Source organism: Cyclopterus lumpus, chromosome 13 (genome assembly GCF_009769545.1).
Source record: "Cyclopterus lumpus isolate fCycLum1 chromosome 13, fCycLum1.pri, whole genome shotgun sequence".
In the NCBI taxonomy this organism is placed as follows: domain Eukaryota; kingdom Metazoa; phylum Chordata; class Actinopteri; order Perciformes; family Cyclopteridae; genus Cyclopterus; species Cyclopterus lumpus.
Genome location: NC_046978.1, coordinates 9,392,001 through 9,413,271, shown reverse-complemented (window position 1 = coordinate 9,413,271; position 21,271 = coordinate 9,392,001). Strand labels below are relative to the sequence as shown.

General features: G+C 41.6%; 3 protein-coding genes and 2 pseudogenes across 3 annotated transcripts; all 5 read right to left on the bottom strand.

Moving 5' to 3' along the window:
- Positions 1 to 4,223: 4,223 nt before the first annotated feature.
- On the bottom strand, positions 4,224 to 5,162 carry LOC117741787 (annotated as a pseudogene).
- Positions 5,163 to 6,397: 1,235 nt separating this feature from the next.
- LOC117741567 (olfactory receptor 52E8-like) lies at positions 6,398 to 7,351 on the bottom strand. Its single transcript, XM_034548677.1, has one exon. The coding sequence runs from the start codon at positions 7,349 to 7,351 to the stop codon at positions 6,398 to 6,400; it is 954 nt and encodes a 317-aa protein (XP_034404568.1).
- Positions 7,352 to 9,379: 2,028 nt separating this feature from the next.
- LOC117741568 (olfactory receptor 2AT4-like) lies at positions 9,380 to 10,354 on the bottom strand. The gene has a single exon (XM_034548678.1). It carries the CDS (start codon positions 10,352 to 10,354, stop codon positions 9,380 to 9,382), a length of 975 nt encoding a protein of 324 aa, XP_034404569.1.
- Positions 10,355 to 12,157: 1,803 nt separating this feature from the next.
- LOC117741786 lies at positions 12,158 to 16,297 on the bottom strand (annotated as a pseudogene).
- A 3,128-nt stretch (positions 16,298 to 19,425) lies between these two features.
- LOC117741420 (olfactory receptor 13C2-like) lies at positions 19,426 to 20,400 on the bottom strand. Its single transcript, XM_034548454.1, has one exon. The coding sequence runs from the start codon at positions 20,398 to 20,400 to the stop codon at positions 19,426 to 19,428; it is 975 nt and encodes a 324-aa protein (XP_034404345.1).
- Positions 20,401 to 21,271: the final 871 nt, after the last annotated feature.

Below are 21,271 nucleotides of genomic sequence, written 5' to 3'. Positions count from 1 at the left end.
ACGATGATCGGTGCCTCATCTGAAAGTGAAACAGACAGCACATTCACCTGCTCAGAGTCTGAGTGTGGACAGTTTTCTCTCATTAGCGCCAGGAAATATATACAAGACCAGTCATCCCTGTCAGCGTGCAGCTTCAGACACACCTGTCATTCTGCTGCAGGTCAGCATGAAGCTGAGAGTGCTGCCTCCAGTATGTTTGAGCAATGGGAACATATCTTAAATAATATGCAACTACCTTTCAGCAGCTATGCTCCTGTATTTGAGGAAATAGCATGTCTACCCACTGACCCCCGTGATACCAATGATATTCAAAGTGACAAAGAGGAGATTATTTGATGGCCATTTGGTGTTGTGAATGAGTAAGGTGGAAAGATTTTAAATATTTCGTCTGTTACTTTATTTAAATGATTTTGATACATCAAAATTGATTTGAAATGTTAATTAAAGTAAATTATATGTTTTAGTTTGGACTTTGACCGGGCAGTGCAACTGATTTTCATATATTCAGAGCAGCTAGAAGATGTATCTAGTGATGATGCTTAAATGTTTAAAACCCATGTCAAGACGACCACGTTTCATGTAAATATCACACTAACTCTTAAATATTTCTTAACCTCTTAACTACTAGCCCAATTCCACGGAAAAATAATCTAAAATAAAGTACCAATGGTAGTGCATCCGACATTTAAAATATTTCCTTGGGGGCCTCCACTTCACAGTCAGGACCAACCACTCTGCCTTACAGTGGCTCATGTCTTTCAGAGAGCCAGAAAGCCAGCTGGCACGCTGGATTGAGGAGCTACAGGCATATGATTTCACTGTGGTCCACAGACCCGGGGCTCACCACGGAAACGCAGGCGCACTGTCACGCCGCCCTTGCAGCGCTGGATGATGGCTGCAGCTACTGTGAGAAGCAGCTGCAAACTGATGTTAAATGTGCTGCAGTGGGACCGGAGGGCACGCCAGTAGGTTACGGACTACATCCTCACTGCCATGGACTATTTTACTAAGCGGACCGAAGCTTACTGCCTGCCAGACCAGGAGGCGGTGACGATTGTGGACGCCCTGGTGGGGGATGTTCAGCAGATTTGGGGCCTCTGAAGTCATCCACACAGATCAGAGCGGGAACTTTGAGTCCTGTGTCTTTGCTGCCATGTGTGACATGCTGGGCTCCCACAAGACCTGCAATACACCCTCCATCCACAGAGCAATGGACTGGTCGAGAGATTTAACCACACACTGGCACAGCAGCTGGCCATAGTAACAGCTAAGCACCAACGTGACTGGGATGATCGTGTACCTCTTGTGCTGATGGCTTACAGGTCTGCTGTGCAGGACTCCACTTCTCCTGCTCTCCTGCCCTTCTCATGCTCGGCAGAGAAATCCGAACGCTAGCTGAGATGATAGTGGGGAAACCTCCCGACGCCCCTGTGGATCCCCCGGGGCTCGACTATGCTAGAAAACTCCAGGACCACTTGGAATCTGCCCACGAGTTTGCCAGGAACCAGCTGCGCAGTGGCAAGGCAAAAGAAGAACTACAATGTGCACACCAGAGGACGACAATTTGAAGTCGAGGAGTTGGTCTGGGTGTATAGCCCGTCGGCGTAGAGGAAGAAGGACAGGTGCCCAAAGCTGGATAGTGAATGGGTGGGATCCTGCCGAGTACTGGAGAGACTTGGAGAGAGGTGGTGTACAGGGTCCAGCTGCCACCGCGAGAAAGGAAAGTCGTCCTACACAGAGACAGGCTGGCACCACCAGGACACAAGCTTGGGACATGGGGAACCTTGGACTCTGCTTGGACTACCCCCCTAAACCTTCCCAATGACCCCAGCTTCTCGGCCGCCCCTTCACAGACTGGACTTGCTGTCCCTGGGCCAGCTCCTTCCTTCACATCCCCGGCCCTTTGCCCCAGAGTCCCCTCAACCCCTTTCCTCAGGGCTGACAGCAGCCTCAGAGGAACCGGAGGCCCCCTGAGAGACTTTGTTTGCCTCCTCGGGGGCGAGGGACTTGTGGTGGGAGGGTAGTGTAGCGGACTGAGTGATGTAATGTTAACCTGTTATGTTTTAAGTGTTATTGCGTTTACAGGAAGAAGTTATTCTAGATAAGAAGAGTGGTTATGGAAATTACTGAGTTCAGGAGGTCAGTAAAGGTCTCATGACCTCTATGTAGCTGTGAAACCTGTCAATCATCCTACCTATGGGGGTGGGTGGTACACATGACTGTGCTTGGGATTGGCAGAGCGAGTGAAGGGGGATGTTGTTGTTTGTGTTACTTGCTGTTGAGAGTAGTCTATGACCTGGAGCAGACGGAGTAGCATGTTTAACGGGGTTGACTGTTGAATCAGGACATTACACGCCCACAGTAGCCTGTGTACTGTCCCAGAATAAACGACAATAAACAAGATAACGTCTCATAGCTTTCCTGACCCAGGGTCGCTACAGTATGTAGTACCTCACCAGATTTACAGGTAGAACGGGCTAAAACCTCTGTGGAAGATTTGACGCCTGTGTTTTATTTTCTCCAGTGAGGGGTAATACTAACACGTGAAATATTAGCTATGCAGTGATAATAATGGTTAGATGAGTCCACATTTTTTATACTGAGAAGTACCTCTGGAAGGATTTCATGTCCTTTTTTGTGTGTGTGTGTTTCATTGTGTTTTGATCTGGCAGGTTTATTGCTTCGACATTTGATAACAATTGGAGCAATACATAAAAAATACTGTTCATTTGTTGCTGACATTGCTTTGTTGAGTTTTTTCAGCAGCATAACTCCTTCTTTATATCGTTTGGGCTTTTTGAAAGATACAAGTGCCATTGAGGTCTGTAGTATTTTTCTTTCATATAGACTAATGTTGGCCTGCTTATGAGGTTTGTTGGTCGTGTAGCACTTTATGACTTGTGAAAACAGTCGACTGTTTATCGGCAAGATCGACGATGGACTTGCAGCAGATGAGCTTCTGACCAGCAACCGAGTCAACTCCACATCTCATCCCCATTTCATCACAGATGAGGACTGACATTTGAGCACATTTAATTTAATAATATAAATGAACACTAGATTGAGGTAATGATGAAGGTATTGCCTGAAGGCCCCATTATTTCAGTTCATAATGTACTAATAAACTAATCAAATTGTCACACTGTAACCCTTCAGTAGCCATTTATGGTCATCTAGCCTTTAGTTAAGCTTATGAACGTATTTAAATTCATGACATAGAGTCTGAACTCTTGTTCATGCATGTTAGTTATCCGGTATAATTAGTCAAATGTAAACACTGGCGTCTTGAAAACGCTTGAGAAGTAATAATTAGCTGATTAGTAGCACCACTCACCACTTACTCGTCTAGTAAAAACAACTGGTACTAAACAATCCCTTACTGGTGGAGGTTGGCCATGTTTTCAGGCTTTTGACCATGGCAAAGTGCAATGTACTGCTATAGCACTGCTGTTGGTGAAGACTACATCATTCTAGTGGCTAGTGTAGTGCAAAGTCATTGTATCACCCAACATGAGAGGTAAATACATCCTTGAGTTGGTAAAATACTTTATCTGTGGTATCTGAAGTCCTCGGACTGCAGGAAATGTACTTTATTTATTTCTATTAGCTCATTACATCCTTTCTATGTGTACAGTTACAATTACATCTGATAGCATTATCATCTGAACTGCAGGCTTTACATTAAAAAATGTAAAAAACATGCACATAAATAATAGAATGTATATGTCATGCCAAGCTTTAATAAAAATAATCATGTTTCAATTGTCCCATTCCTTGCAAAGGAAGTCAAACCTTTAGACTGGATGACTGCACTGTAAAAAAGGATTTGAACAATAAGTCATGATAATGTATTTTTGTCATTTACTTCAACTTATCATGATAAGTTATACAATTACAACTCAATTGTATAAGTTGAATGCATGATGATAAGTTAAATATCTTTTTAACTTGCATTGTTAAGTTGACACTACTTATTTGGACAAGTGAACAGAATGCATGATAATAAGTTATATATCTTTTGAACTTGCATTGTTAAGTTGAATAAACATGTACTATACAGTCATGTGAACTTACATAGAGCAATCCAAAGCTAAAGTCAACTAAAAATCATAAGTTGTAGCAAATTGTAAATCCAATTTGACTCTACTTGAAAGTTTAAGGCAGCAATTGAACTTATGTTTTTAAGTTGAACCACATTGATTTTTATTACAGTGTGAGGTATGTTATAAGAATGAAAGTTGTATCTCTATTCCAATGCTAGTTGTTTTAATCTTCTTCATCAAAGTCTGCTTGATATCTTGAGTCTTGAAACAATATATTAAAGGATTAACAGCAGCAGGAATAAGACTGTACAACAATACCACTAAAATACGCACATCTAAACTGAAAGAAAACCCAACAGTATTAGCTACATAAACAAAACACCTGGGAAGGTAAAAGAGGCAAGTGATGAATATTTGTGGGGTACAAGTTGATAAGGTTCTCTTGCGGCCTGCAGCATTGGACATTTTCAAAATAACCACAATGATATAGATGTAAGAAAACAAGATACATGCAAGAGGAAGCAAGAGACAAAACATGGCCATGCAGAAAGTAGTGACCTGTAAAATTTGAACATTCTCCCCACATGCCTGGCTCGTTATAGAAATGTGGTCACAGTAGCACTGAGCAATGACATTTGATTTACAAAAAGGTAAAGTGAGGGCATGGAGTACAATGGCTATCATCAAAGGCAGAGGGATGAACCAAGCAAACCCACAGAGCACAGATATGATGTTGTTTGTGATTAGTACATGATAACGCAGTGGAATACATATTGCGATAAAGCGATCGAGAGCCATTACCAACAAGATAAAAGAAGTTACTGATCCTAAATAATGAACAAAGAACATCTGTGTAAAGCACTCATATTTTGATATGATCTTTGGGAGAGTCAGAGTGCCGAAGGTTAAGTCATTCAGTGCCAGGTGACAAAAGACCAGATATGTGGCTTTTTGCAGGGACCTCTCATTAACAACAAATGTTAAAATAAAGCAGTTTCCTATTGCAATAGCAAGATAGAAGAAAAAGAGCAGAGCTCACACAGGTCCATAATATGTGGGAGAAAGTCCAGGAAAACCAAGGATGAAGAAGCTTCTCATACCTGTAAAATGGGCAATCATAATTTTAAGTTTACAATAATAAACCATAAACAAAACATGCACTGATTTGACCTTTTGTGAATTTAAATGCAGGATACACTACCAATACACCATATAATTCAAAAGAGATAGCTGAACCCTACTATTAAAAATGATCCACTATATTTGAACAAATAATTCCAAAAAGTGTATCTAATGACTCCGATGCTCTCCTGTCTTGAGTACAGCTGTGACTTGGAGGTAATATCCAAGATCACATTACAATTACGAGATGCCAGTCAGACATTTATTAAGTGTGCTCTTACATATCCTCAAAGGAGCATCATGTTAATCTTGGAGCAATGTGTTTGTTTGTTGTTTTCTATTACCAACAAGTAAAAACTGAGGAACACAAAACATCTAATTGTCTACTTTTTTAAAAGCTTAGATTAAGCTAGTCAGTATTAATAAAATAAATTAGATTAATAAATGCAATGATGAACATACAAACAATTAATATATACAGTATGCTGTAAAAAAGAATGATACTGACATTCTACTTCTTTCCCTCAATAATAAGAATGTAAGCAATAATTAATTAGTTAATTCAAATATATTACTTACAGTCATACAAATATATATTTTTAGCCTCAAAATTATAGTAATTCAATATTAAAACAGTGTTGCATGGCATACTTTTGTCCCAATTTTTCCTTCAGCTATTCTTAACTTTTTCTCCAGTGCAGAAATGCTCAAGTGAGAATGTTATTGAACCATAAATGTTTAATTTGATCAAAAATCTATTAGATTCATTATTTAAACTGTAATTTCTCAGTCCATACTATTTTCATCTGATAATCCATGATTCAATTACAATACTGCTCTCCCTACAGTAACCTTCTCTTACTATTACCAAGTTTTAAAATGAGAGTTGACCATCTGACTGTACCGAATCAAGCGTTTGTGGCAGCTGATTGTAAACTTCTGAACGGCAGTGTAAATATTCATGTTGTTTTTTATGGTTAGAGTTATGTAATTCAAAGCTCCTGGTTGAGGTTGGAGAAAGACTGTGACCTTGGTTAAATAAACAAAATAGAGTTAGGAGGGAGAATGCACTGATTGTTACATTTGAAACTGGCTCACATGCCAAAATCCTCGAGGTGTAAATTATAACACATCTCAGTTGGCTTGATTTTACATCTATAGCTCAAAATAATAAAGTACAATAAGATATAACAACTGTTCTTGCATTGTGACACTGTCAATTCACTTTTATTTCATTTCACTCCAACTATGGATCTTTTCAATCTCTTCATCAGAATATCTTTGATATGTTTGGTTTTGAAGCAATATATTATTGGATTAACAGCACAAGGAAGAAGACTATACAACAATATCAATAAAATGCGGATGTCCAAACTAAAAGAAAACCCAGTAGCATGAGCTAGATAAACAAAACATCTTGGCAGGTAATACAGGCAAGAAATCAACAACTGTGGTGTACAAGTTGATAAGGTTTTGTATCGCCCCTCCTGGTCTGTTCTTTTTAAAACCACTACAAAGATGGAAATATAGGAAAAGATTACAAAGGAAAGTGGAAGCAACAGACTAAACATTGCAAGACTGACAGCAACAGCCTTAACATATGTTACATCTCCACTACAAGCCAGGTTTGTAATTGAAATGTGATCACAATAGCATTGCACAATGATGTTAGAATTACAATAAGTCAAAGTCAGAGAATGAAAAACGATTGCCATCATCCTAAGAAAAGTCCCAATCCACGAAAACCCACAAGCCATTGAAACAATGTTGTTTGTAATTAGAACAGGATATTTAAAAGGAAAACACACTGCAATAAAACGATCAAGGGCCATAATCAGCAGAAGGAGAGAATGAATTGCTCCTAAGGAATGAACAAAATACATCTGAGTGAAGCAGCCATCAAAAGAAATGATCTTGTTATCCCACCAGTATCTGGATATCATTTTTGGTAAGGTCACTGTCCCGAATAACAAATCATTCATTGCCAGATGGCAGAAGATCAGATATGTTGGCTTATAAAGCTGCTTCTCAACACCAACAATAATTAGAATAAAAATATTTCCAACTAGAATTACCAAGTAGATGAAGAAAAGAAGAGTTGAGAGAGGTCCATAATATCTTTGGTCAAGTCCTGGAAATCCAAGTATTATGAAATCTTTGATTACTGTTATGTTTGTATTAATCATTATAATTCAGGTCTTAAAATGTTGGGAGAAATTCTCTCTCATAAGACATTGGTAAGACTGTAATTAGTTATTGCATTATCTAGAAGGTAGTCTTTATGATCAAGCTGTTGTCTTTGACACTTCAAGTTGCATCCCACTCCAAACAGAGATCTTTCTAGCAGAGTATATACTGTATGCTTCTTAGTGAATGACGTAACGACATGTTTGGCCACACCAGCATTACATCATTCATTTGCCGACACTGCACAGGAATATTTTAGACTTAACATTATTTGATGACACAAAATAACAACTTGCAATAAAGGAATTGAAAATCCAAATTCAATTGTTGATGCAATTGGTGAGACAGAAACAAATGTTAGATTTTTCACAAATGATCTGCTCCCAAATCCTGATCACATTCAAACAACAAGAACATGAAAAAATAATTTGTCTGCCATCCACTGATGGATGCGAGACACCGAACATATAGGTGATGCACAACAGTTAACTGGCCATCCACATGTTTTGAATCGTGTTCAAGAGAAACCTTTTCCATATGTGAGGTGACATGAATCGAAGCACAGTGTTTGATCAGTTGACCTTCAGTGGTGCTGTTTATTTAAATGTATTATTGTTTACATTTGGGACATTCTGCCTCTGAAAACCAAATCAGGCACATTCTCACTTCCTCAATATCATGAATGGCCATTTCCTGACTCAGATGCCCGTAGGCTTTTTTTTAACCAGACTTCATCATTCATCTGCTCACCTGTTCTCACTTCCTTAATTCACTTATTAGATATAGCGGTCTGGTTCCTGTGTTCCTTTGACAGTTTGTCAAAATTGATGTATGGTTTTCCTCTTTTGCCTCTTAGTTGTCCGCTTGTGACCTGCCCGCCTTACGGCCTCATCTCCTGCCTTTTACCTGTTCTTATTTTGTTGCTACTCTTCCTAACCCCATGACTGAGGTTGTCTTCATTTGTTTGGGCCTTAATGAAACATTTGTACAATATTTAAATATTTAAAAATTAAAATCATATCATTAAATTGTTTTAAACTTTGCCACGTTACTTTAGTTAGAAGAAAATGAAAGCAGACTCCTCCAGATACCCAAACATTCTTTATGTTGCTTCCAATACAACAGTAATATTGTGATACTATTTAGTTCAAACATCTGCAATCAAAGTGCTTGCTCTGTAAAATAAAATGAGCTGAAAACGTCTCTAAAATCTCAACTGAATATGAAAAAAACAATGACCTCCATAGAATAGTGGAACAGACACTCGATAAGCAGTATTTATTTGACCGGTGGTATTTCTTGTGTACATGACAATGTAAATGTTTGTTATCTCCCACTTCCAGGCAACTGTTCTAGTTGTTTGGCCTGGCAACAATATGTGTATGATATGTGAGAGATCAACAGATCCAAGATAAAATGTAGGTCAGAATTATAACATTTTAGGGGATGCTCAAAAGAAATACGCCTTATTTTAAATATTACATCACTCTGTATAATCACTTTTGACCTTCTTTGACAGAAATAGGGTTAAAGGCGAGAAGACGTTTATGTCAGGGAGTTGTAGCCAAAGAAAGAAAGAAAGAAAGAAAGAAAGAGAGAGAGAGGACCCAAACACCGACATTGGTGCAGAAAGAGGAATCACAAAAATAACAGGCTGTACAAAGGGCGATCATCCAGGAACAAAACAGTTCGAACCGACACAGGGAAGGAGACAAACAGGGTTCAAACACACAGGGCAAGTGGTTAGACACAGGAGGAAGCAATCAGGGACAGGGCAGACATTCACAGGGAAAGGAAGTGCAGGGAAACAGAGGACACAAGAGACAGGGACTTCAAAATAAAACAGGAAAAAAGACACACAAATCCAGACCGTGACAGTTTAGCAAACCCGTTTAAAGATGTTTTTTTTAAATGACATGGTAAACAATGTGACAGCTTTGGCTTTCAAGTTGACTCAAATCAGTGTTTTTCCAAATAGAGAAGGCTAAATATGCAGAATAGAAAAACATTGATAAATGCCTTATTTATCAGTTGCTAATGGATGAAACTTGTACTTTTTGTGGAATGAGGCATCTGTTGAATTGCTTCCACAAGCTTTCTCTCATGTCTTTAGCTCTTAAACAATATATAAGTGGATTAATCATAGGGGGAAAGAGGCTATACAGCATAATTATTACTACTCGCATATCTGCACTAAATTCTAAGCCAACATTGCTGGCCAAATACACAAAACATCTGGGTAAATAATAGAGTGCAATTATAATCAGCTGAGTACTGCAAGTGGACAGAGTTTTAATGCAACCTTGTACATTTGGAATCTTAAGTACTACTATAATTATAGAGCAATAAGAGAACATTATAAATGCCAGAGGTCCCAGTAAGGCAAACATGGCAAACACAAAAGCAGGAAAACCATACGGGGCTCTGTCAGTGCATGCCAGGATTGTTATACCAATATGATCACAGTAGCAGTGGTTGATTATGTTTGAGGCACAGTACGGGAGAGGGTATGCCCTAATAACTAACATTAAAGGGGCTGCCTTGGCAATAATCCATGCTGTAATACTGAGAATTTGGATAGTTGAGTTTTTAAGAATAATGGGATATCTGAGAGGATAGCAGACCGCCACATACCTATCGAAAGCCATCAGGAAGAGAATTAAGGAATTCACTGTGCCAAGATAGTGAACAAAGTACATTTGGACAAAGCAAGCAGTGAATGAAATGGTCCCTGATTGAAACCAATACCTACTGATAATCTTAGGTAAAGTGGTTGTGCTAAAAAGAATGTCGCATATACTCAGATTTAGAATGATATAATACATTGGCTTATGGAGACTGCGGTTGGTTGCAAATAATAACAAAATGGTAACATTGCCTGTCAAAGTTAAGACATAAACTAAGAACAATACTGCTGAGACAAGCCCGTGGTACTCTGGATGAAGTCCAGGGAATCCAGTAAGGATGAATTCAGTCACGGTGCTATGATTTCCTTCTGGCATGATGGAGAAGAAATTTACTAAATATACTGAAAAGGAAATATGGGGGCAGTGAGTCAACACTTTAGATAAAACAATGAAAGAACATCTCAAACATTTAAACAATAGCAATGTAGCAATAGCAAAAACTAGTTTTAAACTGCATTCCTTTTTTTGTCAACCAGTTTAAAGTAGTACATACAATTTATATATATTACATAGAATAAATAAAAAACGGTATTGGTAACTATTTAGCCAACTATATAAATTTCTAGGACTCAATCTTTTAGGTTTACCTTTCTCAAACAGTTTGGCAGCATATTCGGCCGATTCATCTGCTGATTCAGCTCTTAAATATACTCCGGGCGGCATGCCTTGTGGTGAAGCTCCATATCCACCTTTTTTATTCTCTGTGGATCACTAACTCTCTTTCTCTCTCCCTTGTTTTCTCTGTAATTGTAGTACGGTCGCCACCTGCTGTATATGAAAAGTGCCATGTGTTAACTTCATCAAGCACAATAACACTCAACAGTTACATAAATAACTAAATAAACATGTACATTAATGAAAAGGGACACTTTAGTCTCGTAAGTTTCTTATTTCTCAATAGGTATTAATATCCTACTTTCCAATCATATTGACCATGAAATGGTTAAGGGAGGAAATACTGTAAATGCAATGCAAAGCAATTGGAACGCTCATCTCTGACACATATCATGGTTGTTTGGAAAAAACATTAATTTAATAATTTTAATGCAGTATTAGTCCCACATGAGTAAATATTGGCACTTGAACAAACCCCCACTGCGTTCCTAAATTCATACTGAGGAGGTATTGTTAATATCCCCAGTGTTTAATGGTGCTCTCAGAGCACAAAGCATGTAATTCATCTGAGTGAATTGCTTTACAGTAGGTTCATTAATTACAACTCAGCGAGTTCCAGTTAGAGATAATTTCCTCATGCAAACATCCGGAACATCATAATAATGTCTTACTTAAGCTATGATTTAGTCCAATATGTATATTGAAGTAGCCTAGCAGTTGTATCAACGTCAAATCAAACAATGAAAGTTCAATTCATATATATTTAAGTGAATTGTCCTGAAGCTTTAAATTCCGTTTTATTCAGGCGAGAAGGGATTTTCTCATCTTCTAAAAAGAGAAAATTGTGTACAGGGACTTTGTGGTTATTGAAACCACTTGTTTCAGCTCTATTCTCCCTTCTGCTAACTTCATTGTTGGACAGTGAATTAATGTGTTAGGATTCTGATCGTATTGGGCTCTTTGTTTTATTTTTCTGCGCTTTAATTTCAGATATGAATGGGTACGTTTGTTCAAAAGATTTGTGCTTTGTCTCATTGTGCCACTTCACATTGCAGTTTTTAATAATCCTTACGGTCTCTGAACATGAGGCATATCGCTTTTGAACCGGTTGTGTGAATAATAAACTTAAGACATTAAGACTGGTTAAGCTGTCTCAATGTTTCTCTTTTTTTAGCATGTCATGTGAAATAACTTCTGACTCACATACCTTCTCCAACTGTTGGATTTCTCTCTCCCCGTCTCTCCCGTGTGGTGAATGGTGTGAACTTTTGGGTCTCTGTAATTTTAAGAGAATGGTCTATACCTGCTCTATATGAAGTGTCATGAGATATGTTAAGTTCATAAAATCTTGAGCTGCTCGGGCGTGGAGAAAAGTCCAAAATCCAATGATTGCATTGTAGGTGTGCGGAAAGAAACGAGGAGACTGGTATTCCCTTTAGCCGTCACCTGTGGCTGTTTATTTCTCTCTCAACACCTGTGTTGACATTTACTTCCTGGTGCCCTTTAACACCCACTGACATGAGGCTGGACGGGACGTACGACTGTGGCTGGCCGTGCTGTGACGTGGGCACCGGTTTGAACAGCGTGGCTTTTTCGCTGTTTCCCGGTGCTGACTTTGAGGATAAACTCCCCCGGGAACCGCAGGGGCTGTCCTTAAACTAGCTTGGCATATGAAGCCTGCAGATCATCCTTGGGGGCTGTCCTAAGCCCCAACATGACCCATGGAAGCCTTCCTGCCACCGCATTCCAAAGCTCTGAAGTGAACTGTGGCCCTCGGTCCGAGGAGGCATCAGCTGGGGCTCCGAACCTGGCGACCCAGGTCGAAATAAAAGCCAGAGCCACCTCATCCGCCCTTGTTGAAGACAACGGCACCGTTTCTGGCCAGCGAGTGGTTCGGTCTACCATTGTGAGGAGATGTGTAAAACCACGGGATGGTGGCAAAGGGCCTACCAAGTCCACATTCACGTGGTCAAACCTCCTCTCCCGAACCGAGAACTGCGCTAAAGGGGCCTTTATGTGACGGTGGACCTTGGCGTGCTGGCACATCACAGAGGTCACAGCCCACGTTCGTACATCCTTTTTCAGCCCGTGCCAGACGAACTTCGCTGCCACCAATTTCTGAGACGCCCTCTTGCCAGGGTGTAAACAGACCATGCACCGCCTCAAAAACCCGTTGTCTCCAACCGTCGGGAACCACCGGCCGTGGCTGGCCTGTGGAGACGTCACACAGAAGTGCCAAACGGAACGTCCTCCAACCAAAGGCCCGTCTCTGCCGCCCTTGATGCACTGGCAACCAGTATGTCGTCCAAGTAGACAAACAAAAAAGGCAGGTCCCTTAGTACTGTGTTCATCAGGCGCTGGAACGTCTGCGCTGCATTCTTGAGTCCGAATGGCATCCTCAGGAACTCGAACAGGCCGAAAGGAGTGATCACCGCCGTCTTGGGAACGTCCGCCGGCTGAACAGGCACCTGATGGTAACCTCGCACCAGGTCCACCTTTGAAAACACCACGCTATACGACAAGTGGGCAGAAAAGTCTTGAATATGTGGAACCGGATAGCGGTCCGGGACTGTTGCCTCATTGAGCCGGCGGTAATCTCCACACGGGCGCCACCCGCCCCCAGGTTTCGGTGCAATATGTAGGGGTGAAGCCCACGTACTGTTGGAGCGACGAATAATGCCCAGGCGCTCCATGTTTTCAAACTTGGCCTTGGCAATGGTGAGTTTTGCCGGGTCCAGGCTCCGGGCCCGGGCATGTACCGGCGGGCCGGTGGTAGAGAAGTGATGTTCCACCACATGCCTGACCGTGGAGGACGAGAAGGTGGGCTACGTGAGGTCCGGGAACTTGGCCAGCAGATGCAGAAACTCCTCAGTCGCATATACTCAGATTTAGAATGATATAATACATTGGCTTATGGAGACTGCGGTTGGTTGCAAATAATAACAAAATGGTAACATTGCCTGTCAAAGTTAAGACATAAACTAAGAACAATACTGCTGAGACAAGCCTGTGTTACTCTGGATGAAGTCCAGGGAATCCAGTAAGGATGAATTCAGTCACGGTGCTATGATTTCCTTCTGGCATGATGGAGAAGAAATTTACTAAATATACTGAAAAGGAAATATGGGGGCAGTGAGTCAACACTTTAGATAAAACAATGAAAGATCATCTCAAACATTTAAACAATAGCAATGTAGCAATAGCAAAAACTAATTTTAAACTGCATTCCTTTTTTTGTCAACCAGTTTAAAGTAGTACATACAATTTATATATATTACATAGAATAAATAAAAAACAGTATTGGTAACTATTTAGCCAACTATATAAATTTCTAGGACTCAATCTTTTAGGTTTACCTTTCTCAAACAGTTTGGCAGCATATTCTGCCGATTCATCTGCTGATTCAGCTCTTAAATATACTCCGGGCGGCATGCCTTGTGATGAAGATCCATATCCACCTTTTTTATTCTCTGTGGATCTCTTTCTCTCTCCCTTGTTTTCTCTGTAATTGTAGTACGGTCGCCACCTGCTGTATATGAAAAGTGCCATGTGTTAACTTCATCAAGCACAATAACACTCAACAGTTACATAAATAACTAAATAAACATGTACATTAATGAAAAGGGACACTTTAGTCTCGTAAGTTTCTTATTTCTCAATAGGTATTAATATCCTACTTTCCAATCATATTGACCATGAAATGGTTAAGGGAGGAAATACTGTAAATGCTATGCAAAGCAATTGGAACGCTCATCTCTGACACATATCATGGTTGTTTGGAAAAAACATTAATTTAATAATTTTAATGCAGTATTAGTCCCACATGAGTAAATATTGGCACTTGAACAAACCCCCACTGCGTTCCTAAATTCATACTAAGGAGGTATTGTTAATATCCCCAGTGTTTAATGGTGCTCTCAGAGCACAAAGCATGTGATTCATCTGAGTGAATTGCTTTACGGGTTATTAATTACAACTCAGGGAGTTCCAGTTAGAGATAATTTCCTCATGCAAAGGTCCGGAACATCACAATAATGTCTTACTTAAGCTATGATTTAGTCCAATATATATTGAAGTAGCCTAGCAGTTGTATCAACGTCAAATCAAACAATGAAAGTTCAATTTATATATATTTAAGTGAATTGTCCTGAAGCTTTAAATTCCATTTCATTCAGGCGAGAAGGGATTTTCTCATCTTCTATTGTTATTGAAACCACTTGTTTCAGCTCTATTCTCCCTTCTGCTAACTTCATTGTTGGACAGTGAATTAATGTGTTAGGATAAAAACCATTACAACTCTACAGATTACTTCATCAAGCATTGAAGTAGCCTAGCAGTTCAATGTCAAATCAAACAATGAAAGTTCGATTGATCAGGACCCTATTTCTCGTACGTGGTTCAACTAAGTCGATCAAATGTCCTATTAGCCAGCTTAAATGAATCCGATGATTGAAATCAGGCTATCCCGGTTTCTCAAAGGCTGACCCGTGCTCAAACAACCTTGTTAATTTGAACCAGACGTCAGTACTCAAGATAATTGCGCGTGCCCATCCAACTTCAAAAGGGGGAAGCATCGATCACCGAAACCATGATTTTCTAACAGCACAATGGCAAATAAACTCAAAGGAAAAGCCTCATTTTTTCTCGGCTGACGAGCAGGAGATGATCATGAACATATGAGAAATTCCAGACCATAATCATGGAACATCTGTAACATTTCGCTACGTTTCCTTTACGACACGGAGACAGGGTGTTGTCCTTGAAGGAACACTTTATTGTTAGCAGTTACCAAACCCACTGACGAGGCTTACATATGCTACCAGCACAGACAGTTTCATCAACACGGTACCCGTCTAACACCCTCCTGTGTTAGACGGGGCGTGGGCATTGTGAGGTTCCTGCGAGTTGGAGACTTAGGCACTGAAACCCCCATGCGTGGTCCCAGAAGAGCTGGCCGGGGAGTGAGCAGGGAGGGTATGCTGGGGAGTAGTTCCCCGTACCCCTAATGCCAGTGGAGAAGAGACCCCTCTATAAGGGGCAAGCCGATCTCTGTGGAGCACCACTCTCCTTCCCTTAGGGGGTAGCTGTAACTTGTACACGACCTCTCCCACCCTCTCCAAAACTCTGCATGGACCGGCCCATTGACTGTCGAGCTTTGGACACCGGCCCTTCTTGAGCACAGGATTGTAGACCCAAACCAGCTCTCCAGCCTGAAAGTGCTTCCCTTTTTGTCTCACGCCTGCACTCAGCTGATGTGTCCGAACAAAAACATGGGCTGCTTCGAGGCGGTCCTGGAGGGGGAGGGGGGGGGGGGGGGGGCGTGCCCAGGTGTTCGCACATAGAGGCAAACACCCGCGACTCGAAGTTCCTCCCCTGGTCACTGTGTATGGTCTCCAGTACTCCGAACCGGCTGAACATGCCTCCCACCAGGGCCTCTACGACCGTCTCTGCCTCCTGGTCTTGGAGAGCATACGCCTCTGGCCATTTTGTAAAGTAGTCTATGGCGGTGAGAGCATACCAGTTTCCTCCATCTGAGCGCGGAAGCAGACCCACCACATCCACGGCCAACCTTTCCATCGGTGCCCCTACTGGAAACTGCTGCAGTGGAGCGTGAGAGCGACCTGGGGGACCCTTTCGTGCCATACAGGGGTCACAGCAGCGGCAAAAGTCTTCAACGTCCCTCCTGCACTGTCCTCAGTAGAAGCCTTGCCGGAGACACCGCAGTGTTTTGGAAACCCCAAAATGTCCAGAGCCGGCAGCTCCATGCATGGCTTCAAGCACCGCGTCCCGTAGGTCCTTGGGGACCACCATTTGCCACTTTTCCTCTCCCTTAGCTGGCTCCTTCCATCCCCGCTGGGGCACGCCCTGACTCAGGTGCAGAGACCCAAACTGAGACCACAGACCTTTGGTTTCTTTGGAGAACACTGCCACCTCTTCCCACGGTGCAGCAGCTGGAACAGAGGCACAGCAGTGCACGCAAACCCTCGTACAAACCTCCTGTAGTACGAGGCCAGGCCCAAAAATCTCTTCAGCTGTTTTTGGTTGGTGTGGGTGGGCCAGTCGGCGACTGCCTACACCTTTTCTGGCATTGTGCCGATGCCCTCACCGCCAACCCGGTGTCCCAAGAAGGATACCTTTCTCTGCATGAAGTGGCACTTTTCTGGGTGCAGCTTCAGGCCTGTTGCTCTGTTTTTTTCCAGCATGAACCACTGTGACGCCAGGGCTTGTTCCAATGAGTTACCGTGAACCAGAATGTCATCCAGGTAAACTAGGCACTGCTGATGGGGAATTCCCTCCAATACCTTGTCCATCAACCTTACAAAGGTGGCAGGGTCATTACAAAGTCCAAAACTGAGGACCTTGAACTGCCACAGCCCCTGCCCGGTGCAAAAAGCAGTCTTAGGCCGGGACTCTGGGGTGAGCGGCACCTGGTAATATCCACTGCGGAGGTCCAGGGAGGAGAACCAAGAGGACCCCGAGACCAGGTCCAAAGACTAATGCGGGGCAGTGGGTATGAATCTTTCTTGGTTACCCCATTTACAGGCCTGTAATCAGCGCAGAGTCGCCAGCCGTGTATCTTTTTTAGAACCATGACAACTGCTGCTGCCCAGGGGCTGCCGGACGGCTCGATGACACCCGCCTGCAGCATGCTCGCGACCGCTTCATCACAAGCTTGTTGGCGGGCCAGCGGGAGGTGGCGTGGGCGGCACTTGATAGGTCGCGCGTCCCCTGTGTCAATCTCATGCTGTACTAGATGAGTTTGCCCTACCTCGTCCTCGCTCTTGGCGAAACTGCCTTGGAACTCTAGCAGAAGCTGCCACAACTGCTCCTGCTGCTGGGGATGTAGGACACCACAGTTCTTGCTCCACACCGTCCCCTCCTCCAGCTTCTGGCACCACCCAGGCGGGGGTGGGGTTGCGTAGCTCATGGTGGGGTCAGATGGGGAAGATGCAAGGGGTGCCTCAGGGGAGAAGGTGAGGGAGGCTGGGTTGCTGTCTACAGTCTCTACCGTACTCGTTGATGGTGCGGGAGGAACAGGGGGAGGCAGTGAAAGGGTGAGGGTGAGGGTGGGGATCATCGCTATAGCCGGCCCTCCTTGGAAACTCACTGTGCCTTGTTGCAGGTCTAGCTGGCAGCCAAAAGTCCAAACCCAGAATAGATGGGTCCTGCACTGCAGCTATCCACACCAGGTGCGTTGTCATCTGCTTCTGGGGGACGAGGAGTCTGGCTCCCCCGGCTGCACTCTTGGGCTCCCTCATCTGCTGTCACAACTTGTGAATATGGGTTTAGCGTTATGGTCGGGGTCCGCATATCCTCCTCTATGCGGGCCCCGAGCCGTTTCCCTACGACCTGCTTGATTTGGAGCACTCCCCTGGCTAAGTGCCCTGGTTGACCGCACCTCCACCAGACCCTGGGACCGGGGCGTGGTGTGTTTGCTGTAGCGACACAGCTCTAATCAGTTCAAGTGGTATAGTCAGTATCTGTGGCTGCATTATAGCCCTGCCCTACATTGAAAAAGGTACTTTGTGTGTCAAAGCATACACCATCAAAAAGACCACTCTGGAAAAAAGAATGACCCAGTCTTCTGCTTAAATGGTTTTAGAAATGGGAAAAAATGTAATTGTAACTGTCTCCACTGTGCCGCAGCTCAGAACGGTTCTCGTTGCAGCCTCCGTGCAGCAGCCCAGTTCCTGCTGCCGCCCGTAAAGAGATATGTTTGTGGATTAAACAGAAAAAATGTATAAAACAAAAAGGTTAACTTATATGCATGTGTTGAGATTGGCTGGTGCTGATTTTATATTCACAGCATTAATCATTATCCCAGTCTGGCCCTAAAGGTGGACAATGTTGATACAATATTTATCATGGTATGTTTATGTTTGCGATGTTGAAATAATAAATGAATACATTGGTCGATAATAATTAATTATACGTAATGGTTGTTTTGGCTAGACGAACACATTACAACATTAGCCAAATAAAACAAATTGTTGAAACACACAAAATTCCAATGTAAGAGTAATATTGGGTTAATATTGTGATAATATTTTGTTCAAACTTCTGCAGTCAAAGTGCTTGCACTGATAAATAAATTTAGCACATCCGAAACTTTTCTAAAATCTAAACTGAATATAAAAAAGACAATGACCTCCATAGAACAGACACTTGATAAGCAGTATTTGTTTGACCATTGATATAGTGTATATTTTTTGTGTGTTTCTTTTGGAAAAAAAATCATAAATCTCAGCTGGAAGTCAAAAGTTCGGGTCAAATCTGATCGACTTACACATTTAATCAATGATACATATTGTGCTTTACATCTAAGTGAACACCACAGGAAATGAATGGACTAGATTATGTGCATTCATCAGATGTAAAACAGCCCCATACACACTCACAACTAAGCCATCTCTATCCCGTGATTATATGCCCATCCCCCCACGTGAACCACACATTCCAGACTAAACAATTAAAATTAAATTTCATATCTTCTCACTTTCCCCCTAAATAAACCTTTATTCATGCCTTGATCTCATTTTAGGATGCTCAAAAGAATTATATTTATCTGAAATATTACATCATTCTGTACAATCACTTTTGACCTTCTTTGACACAAAATAGGGTTAAAGGCGAGAAGACGTTTAGCAAACCCATTTTAAGGTGTTTTTTTAAATATCATGGTAAACAATGTGACAGCTTTGGCTTTCAAGTTGACTCCAATCAGTGTTTTTATATGCAGAATAGAAAAACATTGATAAATACCTTATTTATCAGTTGCTAATGGATGAAACTTGTGCTTTTTGTGTAATGAGGCATCTGTTGAATTGCTTCCACAAGCTTTCTCTCATGTCTTTAGCTCTTAAACAATATATAAGTGGATTCATCATGGGGGGAAAGAGGCTATACAGCATGATTATTACTACTCGCATATCTGCACTAAATTCTAAGCCAACATTGCTGGCCAAATACACAAAACATCTGGGTAAATAATAGAGTGCAATTATAATCAGCTGAGTACTGCAAGTGGACAGAGTTTTTTTACGACCTTGTACATTTGGAATCTTAAGTACTACTATAATTATAGAGCAATATGAGAACATTATAAATGCCAGAGGTCCCAGTAAGGCAAACATTGCAAACACAAAAGCAGGAAAACCATATGGGGCTCTGTCAGTGCATGCCAGGATTGTTATACCAATATGATCACAGTAGCAGTGGTTGATTATGTTTGAGGCACAGTACGGGAGAGGGTATGCTCTAATAACTATCATTAAATTGCTTAGCTGGGACATAATCCATGCTGTAATACTGAGAATTTGGATAGTTGAGTTTTTAAGAATAATGGGATATCTGAGAGGATGGCAGACCGCCACATACCTATCGAAAGCCATCAGGAAGAGAATTAAGGAATTCACTGTGCCAAGATAGTGAACAAAGTACATTTGGACAAAGCAAGCAGTGAATGAAATGGTCCCTGATTGAAACCAATACCTACTGATAATCTTAGGTAAAGTGGTTGTGCTAAAAAGAATGTCGCATATACTCAGATTTAGAATGATATAATACATTGGCTTATGGAGACTGCGGTTGGTTGCAAATAATAACAAAATGGTAACATTGCCTGTCAAAGTTAAGACATAAACTAAGAACAATACTGCTGAGACAAGCCCGTGGTACTCTGGATGAAGTCCAGGGAATCCAGTAAGGATGAATTCAGTCACGGTGCTATGATTTCCTTCTGGCATGATGGAGAAGAAATTTACTAAATATACTGAAAAGGAAATATGGGGGCAGTGAGTCAACACTTTAGATAAAACAATGAAAGATCATCTCAAACATTTAAACAATAGTAATGTAGCAATAGCAAAAACATTTTTTAAACTGCATTACATTTTTTGTCAACCACTTTAAAGTAGTACACACACACATACATACATACATATATTAAATAGAATGAATAAAACACAGTATGTGTAACTCTTTAGCCAACTATTTCTAGGACTAAACCTTTTAGGCTTACCTTTCTCAAACAGTTAGGCAGCACATTCTGCCGATTTCATCTGCTCATTCAGCTCTTAAATATGTTTTATTCTCTGTGGATCACTAACTCTTTCTCTCTCTGTCACGCCCAGGCAGAACACAGAACACAGATGCAGGGTCTTCCAGGTATAGTAGTCTTTATTGACAAGACTGACTCTCCAAGGCAGAGAAATAAATATAAGCTATCAAACTTATCTAGAACACACTTCTTCCAATAAATAAATAGGAAGAAGCGTGGCTATAAAAGACTATCAAAACAAAAGATCACTCCACTCTTGGAGGAAAACAAAAAGACTTAACTTTATCTAACCAAAAGGGAAGGACTCTTTCGACGGAGGCAACGTCACATAAACACTCCTTAAACTGGGGCACTATGAAAGATTATCAAAACCAAAATCACTCTTTACGGAGGAAACAAAAGACTATGAAAACTTCACCAATTAAACTAAATCTATGACACACAACTTACGAAATCAAAATCACTCTCTTGGAGGAATCCAATGGAACAGAACGCGATGACTCGGTATTCAAGGCTTAGTAACTATGGCGGGGCGAGAGGGACCGCACAGACACAAG

Excerpts from the sequence above, each read along its gene's own strand:
- LOC117741567 (XM_034548677.1), bottom strand. The coding sequence starts at position 7,351 with ATGATTAATACAAACATAACAGTAATCAAAGATTTCATAATACTTGGA.
- LOC117741568 (XM_034548678.1), bottom strand. The coding sequence starts at position 10,354 with ATGCCAGAAGGAAATCATAGCACCGTGACTGAATTCATCCTTACTGGA.
- LOC117741420 (XM_034548454.1), bottom strand. The coding sequence starts at position 20,400 with ATGCCAGAAGGAAATCATAGCACCGTGACTGAATTCATCCTTACTGGA.